The 24,656-nt window shown below is 45.0% G+C and overlaps 1 protein-coding gene across 1 annotated transcript in view; it reads right to left on the bottom strand.

Annotated features, from left to right (window-relative positions):
• Nucleotides 1–24,400, bottom strand: part of PXDC1 (PX domain containing 1) — a 35,565-nt gene extending 11,165 nt beyond the window's left edge. Inside the window, exons 1-2 of the mRNA XM_081918338.1 lie at nt 24,069–24,400; nt 1,064–1,155 (exon numbers count right to left, since the gene is read on the bottom strand). Coding sequence (XP_081774464.1) covers nt 1,064–1,155; nt 24,069–24,324 — 348 coding nt within the window. The 5' untranslated portion in view covers nt 24,325–24,400. The remainder of the gene's footprint in view (nt 1–1,063; nt 1,156–24,068) is intronic.
• Nucleotides 24,401–24,656: the final 256 nt, after the last annotated feature.

Genomic DNA, 24,656 nt, shown 5'->3' with positions numbered 1-24,656 from the left:
CCACGGGATCTTCCAAAATTCAGTCCTATGGGTTGTCCATGGGTTCTGGTATCATGAGAGAGGGAGAAAAACCGCTATGCACTTTTCTCCATACCATGCCCAGTTTTAGAAAGTTTTCAAAATGGATGGAAGCTGATTTGAGAGAAAACACATCCAACAGCAGTTTCCCCCAAGAAGCTCCTGGATAGATGCGGGTTGTGGCTACTGTCATAAGTTTGCGGCTTCTAATGCTAGTGCGGCGAGAGCACTGGAGGCAGGATAAATTGTACCCAGCCTACACCCCCCATGAGCTATGCACCATACTGGATACATCCTGTCACTCCTGTTGGGTCAAATACTTTTACAAAGAGGGAGGGGAAGATCGACCCCATTCCCATGACACAGCCCTGCTTCCGTGTCAGCTGTAGATCTACAACGTTTCTCAGGATTTGCTTGACGGATTTGTTTCTGCATTTCTTAGTGGTGACGAAAAGGTGGAATAAACTCTCCCACACAGTAAGCGCACATAACAACCGCTAGCGTCAAGCAAGCATCTCCAAGCGTCTCTCTCAAATTGCAGTGGTAGTGATTTCAATGGGCAATCATTGCAGTGGCTGTTTGATTCAGTGTTGGACTGAATCAGACCACTGTTCCACCAAGTTCACAGTGGTCTGCATCCGCTGGCAGTGGTTTTCAATGTTTTCAGACAGGGGGATTTCCCAGCCCCACCTGGAGAGACCAGGGATTGAACTTGGAACCTTCTGCATGCAAAGCAGATGACGCTACCCTTAGGCTACAGCCCTTCTCCAGTGCAGGCTGCCCAATGGATTGAGTTTCACATGAAAAAAATGCTATTCGCCTATTACCTTTTACGGATTTCCATAAATTCAAAGAATGGATGCAACTGAATGGAATGAGGGCTTTATTTAGCAGGAAGAATCAGAAGCCCAGAGACCAAAACAAGAGAAATGACCCATAGGGAAGTTGAGAATACAGAGCTATTGCATCACAGCTGTTAAGACCACAACCTATAAGGTGGTAGCCCCGGTTTGCATCAGTAAGTCTTCGCATCTGCTCCACTTACCTTCCAAGGCATGTTTATAATATTCTTAAGGAGCTTCTCTACATCATTAAGCCTGGCTTCTATGTCGTGAGACTCCTTAATGGTGATGAGTCCTGGAAACAAAAAAGATCTGTAAGGAACGTGGGGTGTGGAGAGACCAAAAACACAGCATCGTATAGAGGAACTGGCTTCTCATTTTCTTCAGTTATATGCATTCAAGTATACATTTAACGCTGAACCTATCCTAGCCTGAGGACTTCAACATGGCTAAAAATCAATTAGACAGCTGATTTTATTAGAAGGCTATGATGCATATTCCTCAGCCCTATGCTAGATTATCTAAGCCTGCCCCCCATACATCATTACTCAATGGCAGTCTTAAAAGATATATATTAGGTCTTATGGCAATCTGGATTGCATTATGAATGCTCCATCTATCATTGGCAGAACACTCAGAAAGCAGCACAAGGGAGGTTCAAAGACCTCAGGTGAAAAGGGTTTCTAAAATTAATCTAAATTTTAGCTTTGTAGAGTGTCCATACAGTTCCACAACTGCAAGGTCACCACTGAGAAGGCCTCCTCTTATTTCCTAGACGTGGCACACACTGATGCTAAGAACATAGGAAGCTACCTTCCACTGAGGCAGCCCATTGGTCCATCTAGCCAGACATTGTCTACCCTGATTGGTGGTGGGTCTGTGGGGTTTCAGATGGAGGACATTTGCAATTCTACCTCAAGATGTTGGGATTGAGCTAGGGACCTGTTTCACACAAGGCAGATGTCTTACCACTGAGCCACAGCTGCTCCCAACCTTTGGTTGACTTTTAAGATTTCCCTGCCCCATGTTTCCATCCTGGGTCACAACTCTGACTCTAGGGAACAGCCACCTCCATGGAAACTCATCAATGCCAATTGTTCTGGAACTTAGTTTTAACCACTTTCATTGAACATATATCAGATTGTTATTGCCTTCTTTTAAATGTGTGTGTTTCCGTGTGTGTGTTTTAATTACTGGTTTATGTTACCATGAACTGGCAATACATCTACCACGAGGGAAGGGCATATGTGTGAAGGTCACAGTACAGTGGTACCTCGGGTTACATACTGTACACTTCAGGTTACATATGCTTCAGGTTACAGACTCTGCCAACCCAGAAATATTAACTCAGGTTAAGAACTTTGCTTCAGGATGAGAACAGAAATTGTACAGCAGTGGCGCAGGAGGCCCCATTAGCTAAAGTGGTGCTTCAGGTTAAGAACAATTTCAGGTTAAGAACAGACCTCCAGAACGAATTAAGTTCTTAACCCAAGGTACCACTGTACCTCTGAATGCATTTTATTTCAAGCCATAGGAATGAATGAACACCACTCATTAATATGAAAAGGAGGGTGTGTCCCAGGGATGATACTGGGATAGGTTTAAGCCTGTTCTCTACTGTTGTTGTCCCAGCCATGCAATATCAAATGGTTGAGAGTCAAGCCTGATTCTATCTGCATAGTGCGTCCTGGGTTCTGTCTCTTCATCACTTTAGTGTGTGATGCTGAGAAATGGTCTTTTAAAAAGGTATCTGTTCCTATTATCTTATTATGTATCTTGTCTTATGATTTGGTATGCATTTATTGTATTTAATTAAAAGTAAAGCTGGCTTGATGTCAGTGTTAAAGGCAGAGGAGAAGTTCAGGAATCAAAACGCAAAATAAATTTTAGGAAGTGCTGTGACAATCGCATGTGCAATGCATCCAAGAGCTGCTATATGGAGAGACAGATTAAAAATGTCAATTCCATGGCAATTTCCAAGACATCCAGCAGAGAGCAGCATAATGCCATATATAACCTAAGATTACCTCATAAGGGGAAAGCAACTATATAATATGCAAGCATCCTGAGATCATTTGGCAAAACCATTCTTTTTCCTCAAATTTATTTAGTATTTATTGCAAACCACCGTGAGAACGTTTGACTGAAAAGTGATGCAGATGTTTCGGAAGTAAATGAGCAAGCAAAGAGTACAGATCTCTGCCCCAAGGAAATTGCAGTCTAGTTGATGGTGCAGGAAACAAGTAAACAGAGGCTGAAGGAAAAGAAGGGGAGGCTAATATGCCAAGGTTAGAACTCACATTTCTGTTTCACTTAGAGACACTAATAAGCAGCAAAGTTGTCTCTATGTGAAAGCTGCCTATTTATAATCAGACTGCCACCTGGCACAAGTGCAGTTTCAAGAATTCCCTACATGGTGACCTCAAAACCACCTATAGAAACTTTTTTCCATTAATGAAATAGAGCCTGTAAGTGCTAAAACTTAACTTTTCCACTCCAAAAGCCATAGATGGGAAATACAGCACAGTTCACAATATACCACCCTTAAATTGCGCTGTACCTAGGGTCGCCATATTTCTAAAAGTATAAACCGAAAGTTGTTTTTCACGGCCTCTAACCATATAGCACCAGTCTTGAAAGACCTACATTGGCTCCCAGTACATTTCCAAGACCAATTCAAAGTGTTGGTGATGACCTTTAAAGCCCTAAATGGCCTAGGTCCAGTACACCTGAAGGAGCATCTCCACCCCCATCGTTCTGCCCGGACATTGAGGTCCAGTTCTGAGGACCTTCTTGTGGTTCCCTCACTGCAAGGTTACAGGGAACCAGGCAGAGAGCCTTCTCGGTGGTGGCGCCCGTCAGATGTCAAGGAAATAAACAACTATCTGACTTTTAGAAGACATCTGAAAGTAGCCCTGTTTAGGGAAGTTTTTAATGTTTGAAGTTTTATTCTGTTTTTAATGTTTTGTTGAAAGCTACCCAGAGTGGCGGGGGTGGGGTAGAAATAATAAGTTGTTGTTGTTGCTGTTGTTGTTGTTGCACTTTCTTTAGACAAACCCCAAAGTTGTTGAATTTGACTTGCCTAAGATTCCAGCAGTCCTAGCTGTATCTAGACCGCAAAGCACATGTGCTGAATAGGATATCCCAATGGTCCCTTTTGAATGCAAAAGCCCCTTCCAGTGAGGGCTCCTTAACACCATCTTCTCCAGCCTTTCTGACCATTGAGGTAAGGCAGTTGGGGGAAAGAGAAAAAGCCTTTTCAGTGGTGGCACCCTATTTTTGGAATCTCCTCAGAGTGGCCCATCTAGTACCAACACTGTTCTATTTTCAGCAACAGTCAAAGGCATTTTTTCTTTCCTCGTCTTTTTTTGGGGGGGCATATTTTTGGTTTTTAATGTGTCTGGGTTTTGTTTTGTTGCTTTTTAAAAATGAAATTTCTATTATCTTTGGAAACAGCTCCGGAAGTTCTGCTGAACGCTTTTAAATAAATAAATAAAATGTGTCCACTACTCAGAAATTTCCAGGGTTCATTGAACAGAAGCAACTGCAATTCAACTGCAAGCATGTCCTAACAAATGTTAGCAGCATGTTTGGAAAGAATTTTCCCTTAGGTTAGATTAACTGAATGTAGAAGTGTTTTAGAGGGGTGGGGCCGCAGGTTGGCCTATGTCATAGTTACGTGCTTGCTCAGATATCTGGGTGGGGTCATTTAAGTGTGTCTCGTTAGATCTTTGCCTTGATCTGCATGCACTGCTATCATGGTATACACATTCTGACTGCTTCTAGCTTGCTATAATCTCCAAGCTATGAACTATGGCTTGTTGGATTGGAGGAGGACACTCAGTTGTACAGACTTTAAGGCTCAGAGCCACTGCAGCCCCTTAATCCACAATACATTTTAGAAAGTGGCTTGCCTGCCTGTCTGTTCTCTGTGCATTCGGGTGCCTCTCGAGATATCATCGCAAACTCAGCAAGCGGGTTCCAGAAGCGAGAGAGGCTGTGTCTTCATTTGGATGCCGCACGGCATTTTGAATCAAGATGGCAGACCAAAATGTGACTTTGGTATGACTTCTCCCAATTTTGGACGTGATGGGTCCAAACTCACAAATTACACTATTCATCATTATTTTTCACCACAATGTTGGTTGGTTTCTAAGAAATCCCCGGCAGCACTCGCATGGGCATAGCCAGGATTTGGGGGGGGGGCAGAACCGATGTGATTGGTCAGTTAGTTAAGTACTTCTATTATTTTACTTGATCTGGGGGAGGGCAGCTGCCCCCTGCTCCCCCTTGGCTACTCCCATGGCGCTGGGCACTCCTGCTAGTACTGTTCACAAAGGTCTTATAATGGCCACCTACTTGCACTTTGCCAAATTCTGGACGAAATTTGGGTGAGATGCAAAGAATTGCCTGTTGAGAGTTCCTCTCAACCCCAGAACTACAGTTCCCAAGCACTATAGGAAGAGGGAATAACTACTCAAATCAAGTTAAGAATGCAGTCCTGAGCTCATCTATCAGGAAGTAAGTTTCACTGAGCTCAAAGGGGCTTACATCTGAGTAAACCTATTTAGGATTACAGTGCACGCACATAGCCATCAGTGAAGCTGATGGCAGCAGTGAGCAAATCCCCTTGAAAAGAATAAGTGGCAAGTGTATTTGTTTGCAACACTCATTGTCTGGTGACATTAAATGACATCATACCATTGGTAGGTGGACAGAGTTTGGTAGAAATGGCCACACAGGCCAAATGAGGCTTGTGAGATGGACGGTCCTCACCCCCTAGACCAGACTCTCAATACAATGATTAACTTCAGGGGGGAAATGATAGCTGTAGCGTTCATACAGTTACAAAATTCTACAGTGTCATCTTGGGTATCTTTACAAGCAAATCGCTGAAATTTGTTTCCAAGTTTACTCTCTAGTAGAAACCATCTTCCAAGAGAAACAATCTTCCAAGCCTGTGAGCAAAAAACAAACAAACCCCAGAGCTCTTCTTATATTAAATACCTAAAATTAGCCACCCTTTGGTCAGATAGCTAGGAAAGAATAAAACTGCTTTGACATATATGAGTATCCGTCTCCAAACTGTCAAACATGAGAAATGTTACCCAACTTCATTGTTACATGGGTAAAACTTGCTGAAAGAGCAAGAAGAGGGTTGTGTTGTTCTCTGTGGGCATTTTGTCTGAAAGAAGATTACAGCATTTACAGCTGTCATTTGAAATTACAGTTAACAGCCGTCTTTGAAACTGCAAACTTCTTCCATACCTCATAGCCTCCTCTGTTACATATAATTTCAGAAGTGTGAGGAACTATGTTTAATGTCATCGCGCTTAGTCAAACTTACTGAGGCGCCAAGTCATCCCGTAATCATGAGAAACACCACATCAGCTTCACGTCTCTCTTCTGGGCTTTCACAAAATGGTGCCCAGATACTTCCAAGCTAATCTCCAGAACCGTAATGCAAAAAAACTTGCTCTTTTAAAGGTGAGATTCTGAAAACGCAGAATCCCACCAAATTCCATAGTTCTGCAACATATTTAGAGAACTGCATGATACAGAGCCCTGTGGATTATATAGGTTCCCATATCATTTTTGCTATGATCATTTATATACTTGCAAGGTTGTTCTTTAGTCCTTTAGTCGTGTCCAACTCTTCGTGACCCCATGGACCAGAGCACACCAGGCACTTCTGTCTTCCACTGCCTCCCGCAGTTTGGTCAAACCCATGCTGGTAGCTTCGAGAACACTGTCCAGCCATCTCGCCCTCTGTTGTCCCCTTCTCCTTGTGCCCTCCATCTTTCCCAACATCAGGGTCTTTTCCAGGGAGTCTTCTCTTCTTATGAGGTGGCCAAAGTATTGGAGCCTCAGCTTCAGGATCTGTCCTTCCAGTGAGCACTCAGGGCTGATTTCCTTAAGAATGGATAGGTTTGATCTTCTTGCAATCCATGGGACTCTCAAGAGTCTTTTGCAAGGTAAAGGTAAAGGTAAACGCAAAGGGACCCCTGACCATTAGGTCCAGTCATGACCGACTCTGGGGTTGCAGCACTCATCTCGCTTTATTGGCTGAGGGAGCCGGCGTACAGCTTCCGGATCATGTGGCCAGCATGACTAAGCCACTTCTGGCGAACCAGAGCAGCGCACGGAAACCTTCCCACTGGAGCAGTACCTATTTATCTACTTGCACTTTGATGTGCTTTCAAACTGCTAGGTTGGAAGGAGCAGGGACCAAGCAACGGGAGTTCACCCCGTCGCGAGGATTCGAACCGCCAACCTTCCGATCGGCAAGTCCTAGGCTCTGTGGTTTAACCCACAGCGCCACTTTTGGGGAGAGGATGGCTCAAAGTTGTTGAGCTTTTTGGGGATGAACCAGAGGATTGACCAGAGTTGAGCTAACCCATCACTAACCCGACGGTTACAATTGCTAGCGTGGTTTGCTAACAATCACCCGCGTTTGCAAAATGAGTCTGCCCGATCGCCAACAGCAGAAGGAAATCGCAAGCCCAATAGCTGCAGTGGCTGCAAATCCACAACAGCCCTTGCCACAGCAACCAATCACGCATCCATTTAACGCAGCATCAGCCAATACAAAGCAGCCTTTGACTCAGCCAACAATCACACACCAAATCGCCAATGACAATCTGCAACCAATCATTGGTTACCCCTACCCACTACCCGTGTATAAGAGGAGCAGTGTATAAGACACCCCCAGTTTTGGGAGATCATTTTACAGTAAAAGAAACCTCATCTTATACATGGAAAATCACAGTACATTGCTTGACTGTAGCTTGCTTCTTACAGCAGTTCACTTGTTCCAATATGCAAGAAGCAGAAACACACACAGGGGAAATGGAAATGCATTAACTATGGACTAAGGCAGAGGTCTTTAAACTGTGGTTGCCAACCTGCTGCCCAGAAATCTCCACGTAGTTGCAATTGGACCTCCATGGTTTCCCATGGTTAGGATTGCTCCCTTAGTATATAACTTTGCCCCAGCAAAGAGGAGTTGGAAGGGGACATAGTATGAGATTATAGTTGATGGAAGATGTGTAAATTTAGCACTTCCCTTTCTATACACTGGACTGTTAACTTGGTGAGAAGTCATCTGACTTTCCAGTGAGTGCAGATAATACAGAAGTGGAGGAATTCTGTCCTGAATCTCCTGCTGGAGCAAACTACAGCTGTTTTGAGAATTTGGGTCCAAACACACATCCATAAAATGCAGCAGTTGAGCATCAAACTCCATTTGTGAATATTCATTCCTCATCTCTTGATGGAGCCGAATTAGAACTTAAACAAATATTCAGATCCCATTTATATAATGACCAACTGCTACAAATTTTCACTTGTGCATTCCAGTCAGGCAATGTAGAATGCTGTGCTTTATTCAGAATTCATTTCTTTGCTATTCCGTCACTCAAAATTAATTCAGTGAGCTGACACTGTGTCAACATACTCAGTTTCCTCTATGGAAATGACTCTTCCAATTAGAAGAGTTTTGGCACTCACCAAGGAGACAGAAGAAAGCCAGTGAAATTCTGGATTTATGAAGTCCATGGTTAAATTGGCACGTGACCATTAAAACAATCTTACTGTCTGGACCAATTCTTCCTCCATCAAATTACCCTACCCATTAAGTTTCAGCCTTGACAGAAAATGTCCTAGTGTCTTTGACAGTGATGAGAAGTGGCTGCTATTGAAGTATGCAATTGCTGAGATACTTGGTTCATAGAAATGCACCCTGAAATGGCTCTTTACAGAACTCCTACTGTGTGCAGTAAAAGGTAAAGGGACCCCTGACCATTAGGTCCAGTCATGACCGACTCTGGGGTTGCAGCACTCATCTCGCTTTATTGGCCGAGGCAGCCGGCGTACAGCTTCTGGGTCATGTGGCCAGCATGACTAAGCTGCTTCTGGAGAACCAGAGCAGCGCATGGAAACGCCATTTACCTTCCCGCCGGAGCGGTATCTATTTATCTACTTGCACTTTGACATGCTTTTGAACTGCTAGGTTGGCAGGAGCAGGGACCAAGCAACGGGAGCTCACCCCGTCACGGGGATTCGAACCGCCGACCTTCTGATCAGCAAGTCCTAGGCTCAGTGGTTTAACCCACAGCGCCACTCATAATCATGGTTAGCATTGTGTTATAAAGGAATAGTATGAAAACAGAAAGAGAGGCCTAAGTAAAAGTATAAAAATATACCTTTAATTGCTATAATTTATTCAGGAGTTTGTTTACATATCCAGCCATGAAAATATCATAGCAGCATTGACTGTGTGCAGTACGTAAATATAAACATGCATTCACATTGTATATATGGCAGTGAATCTGCAGGCCTTGCCTGTCTCCTGCAACAAGATCTCATGTGTTCCCATGCACAGAATACAAGTATCTGCTTTTGTTTTCCAGTTCATAGCAGGATTCTGTAAGGTTCTGTATAAACAGTGTACCTGTTCCATGCATGCAGGATGCCTACCACATGCAAAAGATTGTCATTGGATCTGGGCAAAGAGTGCACATCTTGCCTGATTTTAACCTAGCTGAAGAGAAGCACAGCTATCTCTCCACAGCAAAGCTTTCTTCATGCCTTACCTCTCCCCCTGGCAGCAAATCTAACCCCCTGTTGCTGGTGCTTGCAGGAACATCCCACTATAACAGGGCTGGAGAATCTTGAGTCCATGGACCAATGCCAACCTGCCAGGCCATTTCCCCAAACTCTGCCCACTACCTGATGGGTGAGAGACGGACAGGGTTTTATCCCGTTGGGAACAGGATCCCATAGCCTAGGGTTTATTCTTCATCCATCAGCTAATGAGCAACAATTAAAGATCAGAGTGGGATTGGCACAAGATTGGGGACTTAAAGCAGGGGAGACCTGCAAATGCTTTTGCAGGTTTCTTCCTTCTTCCCTTCGAAGTTCCTGGTCTCAGGGACTTCAATAGGGAAGAGGGAGGAGACTTGCAAAAGGCTTTAAGAGCCCCATCTCACTGCAGTCTTAAAAGGAATGTAAGATGAACCCTGGTAGATCACATATAAGGTCCATCTGGTTCAGCAGTCCATTCTCACTGTATCCGACCAGTGCTGTCCACTTGTGATTCCCAGCAATTTATATTCAGAGGCATACAGCGGAGGAGGAACATAGCCATCATGCCTAGTGGCTACTGGTAGCCTTATCTTCCATAAATTTGCCCAATCTTCTTTTAAAGTCATCTTCACCATTCTAAGAATCAGCTGTGGCACTCCTTTCCTAATTTCAATTTGGTCACGTGAATGCTTGATCGCAACTCAAGAACTACAGATTTCATAGCTTTCCAGCTCTCTGTATATTTAAGGTAGGCAACAGGGCACGTGAAAAGCAATTGGAAACTGTGTATATGTCCATACATGTGCACACATGTGTTGGACATGGGTGGCGCTGTGGTCTAAACCACTCAGCCTCTTGGGCTTGCCGTTCGGAAGGTCAGCGATTTGACTTTCTGCAATGGGGTGAGCTCCCGTTGCTCTGTCCCAGCTCCTGCCAACCTAGCAGTTCGAAAGCACAGCAGTGCAAGCAAATAAATAAGTACTGCTGTGGGGGGAAAGTAAATGGCGTTTCTGTGCGCTTTGGTTTCCGTCACAGTGTTCCGTTGCACCAAAAGTGGTTTAGTCATGCTGGCCACATGATCTGGAAAGCTGTCTGTGGACAAAGGCCAACTTCCTCAGCCGGAAAAGCAAGATGAGTGCCGCAACCCCATAGTCACCTTTGACTGGACATAATCATCCAGCGGTCCTTTACCTTTTACCTTTACCTACCTTGCAAATGAGACACGGGTGGCGCTGTGGGTTAAACCACAGAGCCTAGGACTTGCTGATCAGAAGGTCGGCGGTTTGAATCCCCGGGACAGGGTGAGCTCCCATTGCTTGGTCCCTGGTCCTGCCGACCTAGCAGTTCGAAAGCACGTCAAAGTCCCCAAAAAGTTCAACATTTGGCCCATTCAACTCTGGCCCATTTTCTTAATTTGGAGTCCTCCAAAATAGGGTGCGTCCTATACAAGGGTGTGGGTGTGTTATACATGGGAAAGTATGGTATGTGAGCTCACAGAATCATAGAAGAGACCCTGAGGGTCATTTAGTCCAACCCCCTAGTGAATAAACATTCCGCTGTGATGACCGTAACCTAGGTTTAAGGTACCATTTGGCACCTAGCTGATATACCTGAGGTTCTAACACTGCTCTAAGGTCACCTCTAGACTGTTGGTGTTTTGCAGGATGGATTCAAGTGCATATTGGAAATTTAGTTTTGCAGCATTAAAGTGGATGATAGCACTCTGTTGCAACAAATTCCCTTTAAAAAACAATAACAGACCTTTTACAGCAAGGAAAGTGATGGGGGAACACAGTGAAAAGGACAGACTAAACAATTGCTTAATAGGAAGGTGCATAACCAACCACACAAACAAATCAGAATGGGTTCAGGATGAATGCTCGCTATCCTATCACCTCCCGGCAAACAAATCAGAGCAAATGCTCAAAAAAGATTGGACACAGTCCAACCAGTAAGTAAGCTTTGTGCAAACAAATCTGGATTTACTGCCCCATAAACAGGTCATCTAGGGGAGCCCTGGATGCGACAGGGGAGAGGAATATCTCACTCTGGAGACAGAGAACTTCCTTCTCTCTCTCTCTCTCTCTCTCTCTCTCTCTCTCTCTCTCTCGGATTGCCAAGTCCTGATGCCGCTGTATCTTTGGGAGTTGAATTTCACCAAAATTTGGAGCAGAATTCAGGAGGTCACAAAAAACTGCACATCACAGCAAATATTGTAGATTTTGATAGCTTAGCTCAGACTAGTAATGTCAGTAAAGATTGTATCCAGGTAACTCTGCAGTGAAGCTTTCTAAACATTTGTTCTCTCTTTTTTCCATTTCAGGAAACTCCAGCCTAGCATATACAGTGGTACCTCGGGTTAAGAACTTCATTTGTTCCAGAGGTCCATTCTTAACCTCAAACCATTCTTAACCTGAGGTACCACTTTAGCTAATGGGGCCTCCTGCTGCCACCGCACAATTTCTGTTCTCATCCTGAAGCAAAGTTCTTAACCTGAGGTACTATTTCTGGGTTAGCAGAGTGTGTAACCTGAACCTGAAGCATCTGTAACCCGAGGTACCACTGTAGTGGGCACACAGCTAGCTTTAAAAAGAAGGAGGAGGAGGACTAGTAACCTCTGTGACTTTGTTTTGCAAGCCTGGCTTAGTTACTAAGTCAATGTATTCAAGTAACCCTGTGACAACATAAATCAGCTAAAAAAACTATTGTCTTGTTCGCAGTACAGTGGTACCTCGGGTTACAAATGCTTTAGATTACATACGCTTCAGGTTACAGACTCTGCTAACCCAGAAATAGTACCTGGGGTTAAGAACTTTGCTTCAGGATGAGAACAGAAATCGTGCTCTGGCCTCTGGCAGCGTGGCGGCAGCCGGAGGCCCCATTAGCTAAAGTGGTGCTTCAGGTTAGGAATAGTTTCAGGTTAAGAACGGACCTCCAGAACAAATTAAATTCTTAACCTGAGGTACCACTGTAAATTCAAAATGATTGGCAGCACATCATTAAGATCTTTTTACCAGGGCACTTAAGAGCAAGTAATTCATAACAAAAGATACAAACTGGCTCCTTTTTCGGCAAGCTGCACTGCGAGGGTGTACAGCCCATGCCATATTAAAAACAACAACTCCTTGCAAAGGAGAACGAGGCAGCCAAAAACTTACTTTCAGCTAGATAATTAAAGAGCCAGAGCCTTTGTTTGCCAGACAAAGATTCTGAGCAGGCTCCGTTAATGCACTGTTGACACTGCCGACAATAAAATGTGTCACAACTGATGCGGGGCATCAATTGTGAAGCTATCTTTACTGCCACAGCATAGCAACTGCAGCCACTGCCTTTGGAAACGCTTGGTTTGCTTCAACAAAGTTACAGACTGCCAGGAGACAAGGAGAAACCTGTAGAACAGCGTACATGCCTAATGCATACAGTGTTACCTTGGGTTAAGTACTTAATTCGTTCCAGAGGTCCGTTCTTAACCTGAAACTGTTCTTAACCTGAAGCACCACTTTAGCTAATGGAGCCTCCTGCTGCTGCTGTGCTGCCGGAACACAATTTCTGTTCTCATACTGAAGCAAAGTTCTTAACCTGAGGTACTATGTCTGGGTTAGCGGAGTCTGTAACCTGAAGCGTATGTAATCCGAGGTACCACTGTATGTACAAATGCTCTTCACCACTATGGAAGAGCCCAAAATTGTTGAGCGCTTTTATTTCTTTTACAACAACGCCAAAAATACATGATGTTTCGAATGACTTGTCTAAGTTCCAGGACCACCTTTCGGAAATTCCCCTCAGCCATCAATTCCACCTTTGAAATTCAGGTAATGTCTGGGAAAATCTGGACATATGGCAGCCCTAACTTCAGCTATCCAGAAAAACACTATAGTACTCTGTAGTGTTGACTCCTTAACTGCAGTGGCTAAAAGTCACAATTCAAATTCCAGGGTAGTGGAGTTGTACTTTTGGGCACCTAGGCTGCATAGACACTATACATTTAAAGCACATTCAAAACACACCCTTTCCCTCAAATAATTCTGGACAATACAGATTACCTCTTACAGAGCTATAACTCCCAGCAACCCTTAACAAACTAGAGTGCCCAGAATTCTTTGAAGAGGAAAATCTGCTCCAAATGTGCCTCAGAGTCCAAACACCACAACTTATTAAATACTATCTAAACATCATGATTTGTACCAACTAGTTTGATGCAGTAGGATCTTGGAATCCAGGGTTCAGATCCCTGCTCAGCCCTGGGCCATTCACAATCTCTGGCTGCATCTACACAGCCTTGGTGAAGATTTGACGTTTTCATCCCCAAAAAGTTTTTTATTTGAGTTTCTACTGAAATGTGGCTGTATTTTAATGTTGGATTTTAATCTTGTTTTTATGTTGGATTTTAATCAATTGTTTTTATACTTGATGTTGGCTGCCCTGAGCCCGATCTTGGCGGGGGAGGGCAGGGTATAAATAAAACTTCTTCTTCTTCTTCTTCTTCTTCTTCTTCTTCTTCTTATTATTATTATTATTTAGTATATTAAAAAAAACTCTGAAAAACCCTTCACAATGGAAAAATTCATAGAGTTCTACAGCACTATCTGGTGTCACAGTGTTATAACAGACTGTATTTTACTAATACAGTGGAACCTCGGTTTTCAAGCATCTCGGAAGTCCAACGTTTCGGCTTTCGAATGCCGAAAACCCAGAAGTAACTGCTTTGGTTTTTGAATGCTTTTCAGAAGCCAAACATGCCACACAGCTTCTGTTTTGAGTTTCTCTATTGTATTGAGGATTCCATATTGAGTTTTCAGTTTTTGAACATTTCGGAAGTCAAATGGTCTTCCGGAACGGATTACGTTCAAAAACCGAGGTTCCCCTGAACAGTGGTACCTCAGGTTACATCCGCTTCAGGTTACATCTGCTTCAGGTTACAGACTCCGCTAACCCAGAAATAGTGCTTCAGGTTAAGAACTTTGCTTCAGGATGAGAAATCGTGCTCTGGCGGTGCGACGGCAGCAGGAGGCCCCATTAGCTAAAGTGGTGCTTCAGGTTAAGAACAGTTTCAGGTTAAGAACGGACCTCTGGAACGAATTAAGTACTTAACCTGAGGTACCACTATATAGCTGAAAGTCTCAGCCCAATGTACCATACTCACAAAGTGGTTGTTGAGGAGGAGAACGATGTACATCACCTTGAGTTCCTCGGACAGGTGGGATAAAAATGTAATAATGAACAAAATAAGGCTGCTATAGGAAACAAACGACTTCTTTAAAAATGGCCTGCATGATTTGATTCCTACCAAGTTGTACAACCCACCAGCTCTCTTTAAGTGGTCTGCCTGACATTGCTCCTTCCCCAGTGTTCGAAATTAGCCAGGAGCCAGGCGCATTTTGCACCTGGCTATCAACCACTGGGGACCAAGTGAAAATGCCTGGGTGCCAGGATGGCGCCTGACAACTCCACCATCTGGGGGTCATTGGTTCTGGACTGTTTCCACACACTAATAACCCATCCTGTAGATGTCTATCAGTTATAATTTATCTGCACACTCGGAATGAATTTCTGGAACCAAAGTGCTTTTTCAGTGCAGCCTGAGAAGCAGCAGTGAACAGCGCTGGTCTTCACTTACCTCATCACACTGTCCTGCCCGCAAAGTGGTAGGAATAGGCCAATATATATGCGGACCAGTGTTAGAAACTGAGATATGAAAGCTAGGAGCTAAAGGGCACCTGAAACCTAGGTTATGGGCGCAACAATGGAATGTCTAGGCACACTTTTTAATAACAAGAATACAAAGCTGAAAATGAATGAACTGCAGCTAAAATATTATGTTCATTTTTCACATGGTCTAGTCCTTCCCCTGCCCACCCCCCTAATATTTTTAAGAGGGTCTCTTCTCCAGTCTTCAGAGAGTAGCTGGAAGTGGGGAGGCAGAAAAATGTCCTCCTTACCTTCCACTCAGCAGTTTTAATCTGAAATCTTAGGCGCAGTACTGCGCCCAGAGCTCAGAAACTGCTCGCGCTAATGAAATTCCCAGTTGCGAAATGCGCCTAGAACAATGAGAGTTTTGAACACTGATGTGGTATGTCCCTGGATGAAGTTCTCAAAGTTCTAAACCCAGCTCAAGGTTCTCATCTGTACTAGCCAGATGTTTAACTGAGAATCCATCACTGTCCGTGAAAAATAAGACTCTAGAACAGCAGTTCTCAACCTTTGGGTCCCCAGATGTTGTTGGACTACAACTCGCATCATCCCTGAGCTCTGGCCTTGCTAGCTAGGGGTGATGGGAGTTGTAGTTCAACAACATCTGGGGACCTACAGGTTGAGAAAGGCTGCTCTATAGCCATCTTATCCCAAAATGGGCAACTATACATTCTGTTTTGGCAACTGTGACCTTGGTTTAAAGAGCCATTTGGTGCCTAGTTTATATATCTGAGTTTCTGACTCTGCCCACCCCAACAAATAACATCACCTTCACAGAATTAGAGCGGCAACAAAACATTTGAACCCCTTCACACATTAAGTGAATATACCCTTATCTGCACTGTACATGTAAAGCAATATCATACACAGCAGATGAAGCTCAACTGTATCCTCTCTGAAGTCTCCACAACACGCAAGTCCTCCCTTGGTTTGCATATATTCTTCCACTGATAACAATGGGCAGCATTTTGCTAGTTCGCAATAATAGTGCACTTCCCATAATTCTTTTTATCCAAGGGCCCTTTGTCCAAATGCAAAATCTTTGTAAGTGAACAATTGCTGAAGATCAAGCAAAGAAAGAAAGGAACATGAAACACCCTGTATATAATAACCATGTTTGAATCACATATATTAAATAGTGATATACATCTGGGTCAGTCTCAGGAGGTAAAAGTCACCCAAGAGGTTTTATGTTCCCAGGCAGAAAAGAAAAGAAAAGAAAAAGCAGTGTACAATAAATTAGCCCACTAAAAGATATTAACAAGAGATACTGTGTACACAGTATCACAGTGTTAGTGAAGTTTTGGGTGGTGACCCTGTGGAAAGATATCAAACGTATTAAAGGTAAAGCCTGACCATTAGGTCCAGTTGTAACCAACTCTGGGGTTGCAGCGCTCATCTCGTTTTACTGGCCGAGGGAGCCGGCGTACAGCTTCCAGGTCATGTGGCCAGCATGACTAAGCCGCTTCTGGCGAACCAGCGCAGCGCACGGAAATGCTGTTTACCTTCCCGCTGGAGTGGTACCTATTTATCTACCTGCACTTTGACGTGCTTTCAAACTGCTAGGTTGGCAGGAGCAGGGACCGAGCAACAGGAGCTCACCCCATCGCAGGGATTCGAACCACCGACCTTCTGATCAGCAAGTCCTAGGCTCTGTGTTTTAACCCACAGCACCACCCATGTCCCGTCAAACGTATTAGTTTGCTGTAAATGAATCCATAAGGATTTGAATGTTTGCCTGTTAGCCACACAACTTCTTGCCCTGCAAATTTTCATTAATATTTGGGAGAGTATACAAAACAAGCTATATAAACCCAAGGAACAGATAGCTTTTCGTGCTACTAGCAAAGGGCTATGCAAATGGATGGTACCTCACAAAGTATTCTTTAAAGTTTGTTGTAACTCTCGACACACTCCTCATTTCGCCTTATCAACAGGAATCGCAAAATAAACGGGCACTTCGTCTGTTCTCTGTTCCTAATATTAGAAACACAGATCCATACTGACCAGCAGCAGCTGTCTTGGGTATATCAGACAGGAATCTTTTCTGAGCTCTACCTGGAGATTGAATCTGGGGTCTTTACAAGCAAAATGAATAGACCTACGGCACTATTCGATGGTAGTACATGGTATGAAGTCACATGCAATTCACTGGGAAGCTAGAAAATAAGACATTTCCCCCCAAGGAGACCAAATACACACCCACAATCTGATGTGCAAATGGCAGAACAGCAAGAATGCTTGCAAAATATTTTAGAAAAACAAACCCGATTGGGTTCGTCTCCAGGTTTCAGCAGCAGTGCTCCAGAGCTGTCTGCAGGGGGCGCTTCAGGACAGTGAGTCTCAGCCAAATTCCTCCCTCCCTCCCTCCCTCCCGCTGCCAGCAAAGCACAAACCAACGTGGAAACAACTTCACATTTCCAAGATCACAAAAGGAAACAACAGCCCAAAAAACAATGCAGTGAAGATTGAAGTGGCAGAAGCAGAGCAGAATGAAATAGTCCAAATACTTGAGGGGGTGGGAGCAGTAGCGGTGGTTAGGGGAGGATTCCATTAGAGGCAGAGAGTGAAGAAACTTGACATTAGAGGCAGAGTGTGAAGAAACTTGACTAGCTTAAAGACCTAGGGAAAGATGGGGAAGTGAGCTGAAGGAAATGGAGCCTGGCACTGACAGAACATGCCACAGCTTCTATGGCCCACGAGCTGAAAAGGAACAGAAAGGCTGGCTGAAGAATTTCTCAGTAGGCTGGTCAGCCACCTATGGCTTGGTGACCCGGGCCGGCCACTTCATACTTCCATGTACACCCCTTGATTTCTCTATACAGTGGTACCTCGGGTTGCAGACGCTTCAGGTTACAGACTCCGCTAACCCAGAAATAGTACCTCAGGTTAATAACTTTGCTTCAGGATGAGAACAGAAATCGTGTGATGGCAGCGGGAGGCCCCATTAGCTAAAGTGGTACCTCAGGTAAAGAACAGTTTCAGGTTAAGAACGGACTCCAGAACGAATTAAGTTCTTAACCCGAGGTACCACTGTATTGATTATTTAAGGCACAAGGCTCTTTGCTGCACCCAGTGGCCTCGGCGCAAGGTGACTTCCAGGAACATGGGGAGCTGAGAGTGATCGCGGCCTGCCTGGGATCATATGCTTGCGAGTTTTGATGGAATTAACTCGAATGGATTTGCACAGAGGTGAACTCTCAATGCTGCTGGACCACAACTCCCATCAATCCCTGACCAATGCCCATGTTAACTGCGGCTGATGGGAGTCCAGCAACACCTGGAAGGGCACAAGCGCCCCGTCTCTGCCTTAGAATGTGAGTGTAAAGTCATCTCAGGGTTGTTTCCAGGTAAGTGTCTAAAAATACATAGCCTGGCCTCAAAACAGTGCTGCCCAGCAGGCTTTGCTAGAGGCTTATGGGCAGTGTTAGAAACTCAGATATATCAGCTAGGTGCCAAATGGCTCCTTAAACCAAGGCTGCAGTCGCCAAAACGGAATGCCTAGTTGCCCTTTGGGGGCAAGGCAGCTCTAAAGAGCCAGAGTGGTGTAGTAGTTAAGAGCGGTAGTCTCATAATCTGGGGAACCGGGTTCGCGTCTCCGCTCCTCCACATGCAGCTGCTGGGTGACCTTGGGCTAGTCAGATTTCTCTGAAGTCTCTCAGCCCCACTCACCTCACAGAGTGTTTGGGGGGAGGAAGGGAAAGGAGATTGTTAGCCGCTTTGAGACTCCTGAAGGGGAGTGATAAATTGGGATATCAAATCCAAACTCTTCTTCTTCGAATGCTGGACTGACTGTGATTGAGTCTCAGTTGAACATCTGGCTAGTTCAGATGGCAACCTTAAGCTAGGTTCAGAGCTTTGAGAACTTAAAGAAGAAGAGTCCCATGATCCAGGGACAGTCCATATACATACTGGCCGATTCCAACCTCTTTCTCTTAAGGATGACTGCTCCTGCTCAGGCTGCTCAGAAAAAGGCATGTTGGTTCCAGAAATTCATTCTGACTGTGCATATAAAATATAACAGACAGGATTCTACAGGGTGGGGTATTAGTGTGTGGAAACAGTCCAGATCCAAGGATCCCCAGACATGCACCTCCAAGATGGAGGAGATGTCAGACGCCACCCTGGCACTGAGGCATCTTCACTTGGTCGCAAGTGGTCGAAAGACAGATGCAAAATGCACCCGGCCAATTTCAAACACTGTTTATGGGATATTTATGGCCATCATAAATATTGGTCCAGTATACCTGAAGGAGTGTCTCCACCTCCATCGTTCCGCCCAGACACTGAGGTCCAGTGCCGAGGGCATTCAGGTGGTTCCCTCGCTGCGAGAAGCCAAGTTACAGGGAGCCAGGCAGAGGGCCTTCTCGGTAGTGGCACCCGCCCTGTGGAACACCCTCCCACCAGATGTTAAAGAGTAAAACAACTACCAGACTTTTAGAAGACATCTGAAGGCAGCCCTGTTTAGGGAAGCTTTTAATGTTTGATGTATTACTGTATTTTAATATTCTGTTGGAAGCCGCCCAGAGTGGCTGGGGGAACCCAGCCAGATGGACAGAGTATAAATAAATTATTATTATTATTATTATTATTATTATTATTATTATTATTATTATTATTATTATTATTATTACTACTACTACTACTACAAATATGAAATTCTCTATAAGATGGTGACACACAGGGTAAGACTGCCAGTTTCGTTTCTTTTGCCAGTCTAGTTGCAGCATCCAATAAAACCTTCAGCAGACTCTGAGCTCCTCTGTCCAAATAGATCAGTCCCTGTTTTGCAGTTTGGTGAAGTAGAGGCGGCCATCCAGGCTCTTTTCTTTGTGCCCCTCTTTCCCTTGCCTGCCTGCAATTGTACTCAGAGTCTCCTGCAGCGTCTAGGTGCAGCCTGTGTACATAGAGTTTGATTGCCCAGTTCAGTTTCCCAGCAATCAGAGCCAAACGATGACAACAGATCCCCTGCTGCCTGCCCAGTGTTTCCACGTGACTTTGTAGCGTTTCTTCTTGACATCCAGCTGGCACATGCATATATAATATATATGGCTTGATGCAGTGTGGGTGCAATCCCATTCACTTTGCGGCATTTTCCCACCCCAGCTGACCCTTGTTGCTTCTCCTGAAAAACTTTTTAGTTATTTCACTTTTACCCCACCTTTTGCTCCAAGGAATTCATGCTTCTCCCCTTCCCACAACAACCCTGTGAGGCAGGCTAGACCAGAGTTCAGCAAAAATTTTCAGCCGGGGGCCGGTCCACTGTCCCTCAGACCTTGTGGGGGGGCTGGATATATTTTTGGGGGGATGAACGAATTCCTATACCCCACAATAACCCAGAGATGCATTTTAAATAAAAGCACACATTCTACTCATGTAAAAACACCAGGCAGGGCCCACAAATAACCCAGAGATGCATTTTAAATAAAAGGACACATTCTACTCATGTAAAAACACGCTGATTCCCGGACTGTCAGCGGGCCGGATTTAGAAGGAGATTGGGCCTGATCCAGTCCCCAGGCCTTAGTTTGCCTACCCATGGGTTAGACTGAGAGGCACAAGGTCACCCAGTGAGCTTCATGGTTGAAGGCAGGGGGGATTTGAACCCTGGTCAACCAGGTCCTAGTCCAACACTCTAACCACTACACCACACTACCATTTTAGAGTAGAACTTCACAGAGCTACAATTCCCAGCACCATTAATAAGCTACAGCTCCCAGGTTCTTGGGAGGTACATGTGCTTAAAATGTATTTTAAATGTATGGTATGCACACACAGCCATAAACTGAGATGTAAGGCACACCTATCCTTTTTCACTCCCCTAAAACAATTGCCAAGAATAGTAATAACATTTTTTAAAAAAAACCTAAAGCAAAACATTCTCCTTGGACTACTGAGTTTGCTGTTAGGGCAAGCAGCTATTTATCACAGAAAGCAATGCTAAAAAGACAACCCACATGCCTAGGAAAGCTTGCAGTGGGAGCGAATTTCATAAAACACATGGGAGTCCTTTTCTACATCCCAAACTTCCAGTGCATAAAAAGTGAGAATGTCAGCAAAAGGGAATCTAAGCTAGTGTCATTTTTCATGCGTGCCAATTTTTTGCGTACTCAGTTGCTGCTGTTTAACGTGGTGAGCGCAAACAAACTATTAGTATTAGTATTATTATTAGTAGTAGTATTAGTATTATGCTCTGTTCTCTTGCATTCTAAAGTGGTACAATGCCAGTAAGTGTTTATTATGTGCTTTTCATTATGTGCATAGATTGGCTATAAGATTGCCGTAAAACCACTTTTTCTACTGTACTGGGGGGGGGGAGAGATATACTTCATTATGGATAGTAATTACATGCATATGCCATCAGTTATATTGGGCAAAAATGGCTAAAACCATAATTCAAACACTTAAGTCCTAAGCCTGCCTTTCTCCTTCGTTTTCTTTTGTCCTTCACTTTAAAGAGTCCTCATCACAATTAATGAAGCTGCTGAAAGCCACCTTAGTTTACAATGCAACCCTGTTGCATTTGGGATGTCATTAGCAGAGGATCAAGGTGCTGTGTCACAACAGTGACACCTCACAGATTTGTTGCAAGGATAAAAGTGGCTTATGTATTGAAAGTGTTGATCAACCATCTTTGCATTTATGAAAAATGCAAATTTTTTTGTTTGTAAATACTGCAATTTGTTGAAAGCCCACACTGGGCATCAAATTAAAAGTGCTGTGCTAGACTCTCAGATACGGTGACCCTCCTGACTGCCTTTGTTTTTGTTTTGTTTTGAAGGTGTGTTCTGCAACGTGTCGTGGACACAATAATTATGCATTAGATTTTTATTAGCCCATTCACAAATCATTCCGTTTTATTAGTTGCCCTGCGATTCATCCCCACCTTTGCTGTGTGACTGCCATCTGAAGGGCCACTCTTGCACACTAGCACAGCAAAATCGGTGCCAAACTGCCCTCCCCTCCCACCCCGGAACATTTGTGGTATAACAAAGCTACGAGATTTCAGTAGGACACTACAAAACGTGCACCATTCGGAAAAGAAGCAGTATGTCCACACCAGAACTTTTGCAGGCACAAACGACATTGACTCCATATAACCATCCTAATACAATCATGAGCAGAAATTATGAATGTACAATTTAAAAAGATGGGTTCTTAGTTCATAGATCATAGAATTATAGAGTTGGAAAAGACCACAAGGGTCATCTCGCCCAACCCCCTGCAATGAAGGAATTTTCAAATCCACAGTCTTGAGATTAAGAGTCTCATGCGCTACTAACTGAGCTGTATGATAGCTTTACTCAGAGTAGACCTACTGAGATTCATGGGCCTAAGTTTAATGTTCATTAAATTCAGTGGATCAACTCTGGGTAAGAATAGCATTCGATACAATCCAAAATCAGGGGTGCGTGGGTTTGTTGTCCATTATTTACCACACATTTGCAAGGAGAGAGCCATTTCAAAACCAAATGCAAAACTTGCCAACATAGTTATTACTTCTGGATTGCAGTCAGGAAATGCATAACTCTGTATAATTGTCACTTGTCAGAACTGCCTCACAACTTCCTGTGGGGCTGTTCCTTCCTGATTATTTGGAAGAGTCATTCAGCCCTGAACGTGAAGGGCCAATGCTCCATAGACCCCACTCTGAGACTAGGCCACCTGAGATAACTAAGATATGCTGAGTGGAAATGGGGCATTTCTTAGGTTGCTATGCTACCTATACTTTTTAATATCGGTGCCAAGCCAATCACCTGCCTGGAGTCTTTTAAGACCGGAAGGTTTAGAAATCTGAAAGACTAGACTAGAATGGACCAATCAGCCTTCCTACACTTCCCAAGATATAAGATGCTCTACAAATTAGCCTCCTGCCTCTGGCACAGATCACTGGGCAAGATACCTTCATCTCAGGCTAGTACCTGACTCACTTACCAGCATGTCCAAAGACTGTTTGCACACGTTTGATGCCATTTGCTGAATCAGCACAACCCAACACTCACAAGCGTACACAGGGCCAGAGATCAGCACTGAGAGTCGAAAAGGCTATCAGCAATCAAGGTGGGTGATTGACATGGCGGGGAGGGGGGAGGGTTTGCTCACTAAACTCCTGCACAAAATTACCAATCAGTGTCCTCGCCTGCCTCTTATTCGGCAGGAGTGTCATAAAGGCATGCCAAAGTGCCAGCAGAGCAGACAGGTCCAAATAAATGCAGTTCCTCATACAGCAGCTATCAGAGCTACAGCAGTTTTAGGAGTGAATTCTAGCAATCGCACCCCTAGTGTTATACGCATGATGAGAGTCCACAGGATTAAAGGGCCAAAGACAGTACGCAATCTGGGTTCACACCGTCATTACCAGCAGTTACGAAGTGTGCATGCACACGAAAGCTCATACCAATAACTAACTTAGTTGGTCTCTAAGGTGCTACTGGAAGGAATTTTTTTATTTCATGATCAGCAGTTACTTTTGCACATGCTCAGAGGCACTCTGTACAACGCATTCCATACATCCCAGGACTTAAGTCTTGGAGTCGAAGCAGTCCTCGCAACCAAGCCCCGAGGACCCTCGCCTCCAGTTAAGCCTGGCTATTGGATTCCCACCCGTTCCATTCTCTTCCTTATTCCCCTTCCTATGTTCCTGCTGGAAAATCGAACTCGGGACCTAGGGCGTAGTCCTGGCTGTAATCCTGCCCTGCAGCTAGAAAGGCACTCTGCACATGCTCGTAGTGAAACACACCAGCAAAGGACTGAAAGGGGAACGAGAGGAAGAGGACCCTCCCCACGTCTCCCCAATTCCGAGGAAGGAAGCTCCGCTCTGATTTTAGCTCAACTCCCTTCCGAGTTAACGGAGACGCGGCAAGAAGCGCAAAGCGAAACGAGGGCGAGGGATAGAAGAGGGGGAGGGAGAGCGGGGAAACCCGTGCCAACCTTGGAGCAAGGGGGACTGTGACAGCTCGGGGCGATCCTCGGGGAAGGAGTCGAGCAGGCGCTTGAAGAGGCGGCCCAGATCCGAGTAGCTGCGGTGCAAGTAGAGCACGTTCCTGTCCGACCACTCGGTGCGGATCTCGAAGAACTCCTCCTCGTCGCCTCGCCGGTTGATGATGAGCCTCCGGATGCCGTTGACCCAGCAGCCGCGCACGAACATGTTCACCAGAGAGGTGCCCTCAAACACGGCCGAGGCCATCCCGCCGCTGCCCGAGGCGCATAACCCCTCCGCCGGCCGGGGACTGGACGGGAGCGGACCGCCTCCGTCCTCCCAGGCGCGCCGATTCAGCGGAGAGGACGGGAACCCGCCATCGCAGGGCTAGGCGGCGTCACTTTCGGCCAGGCGCGCTCCCCTCGGAGCTGCGCGTAAAGCGGCCCGGCGCCTCCTCTGCGCTCTTGGCCCGGGAAAGAGGGAGGTCTCCGCCCTCCTCCTCCGGCTCCTCCTCGCTTCCACTTGCCTCCCTGCGTGTCCACCAGCGCGAGATCGCGCCCGGAGACTTGCCCTCGAGCCAACCGGCCTCCTTTCGCTTT

This window comes from Podarcis melisellensis (genome assembly GCF_964234715.1).
Source record: "Podarcis melisellensis genome assembly, chromosome: 7".
Lineage (NCBI taxonomy): Eukaryota > Metazoa > Chordata > Lepidosauria > Squamata > Lacertidae > Podarcis > Podarcis melisellensis.
Note: the sequence above shows the minus strand (reverse complement) of the source record. Positions and strands in the feature narration are given on the sequence as shown.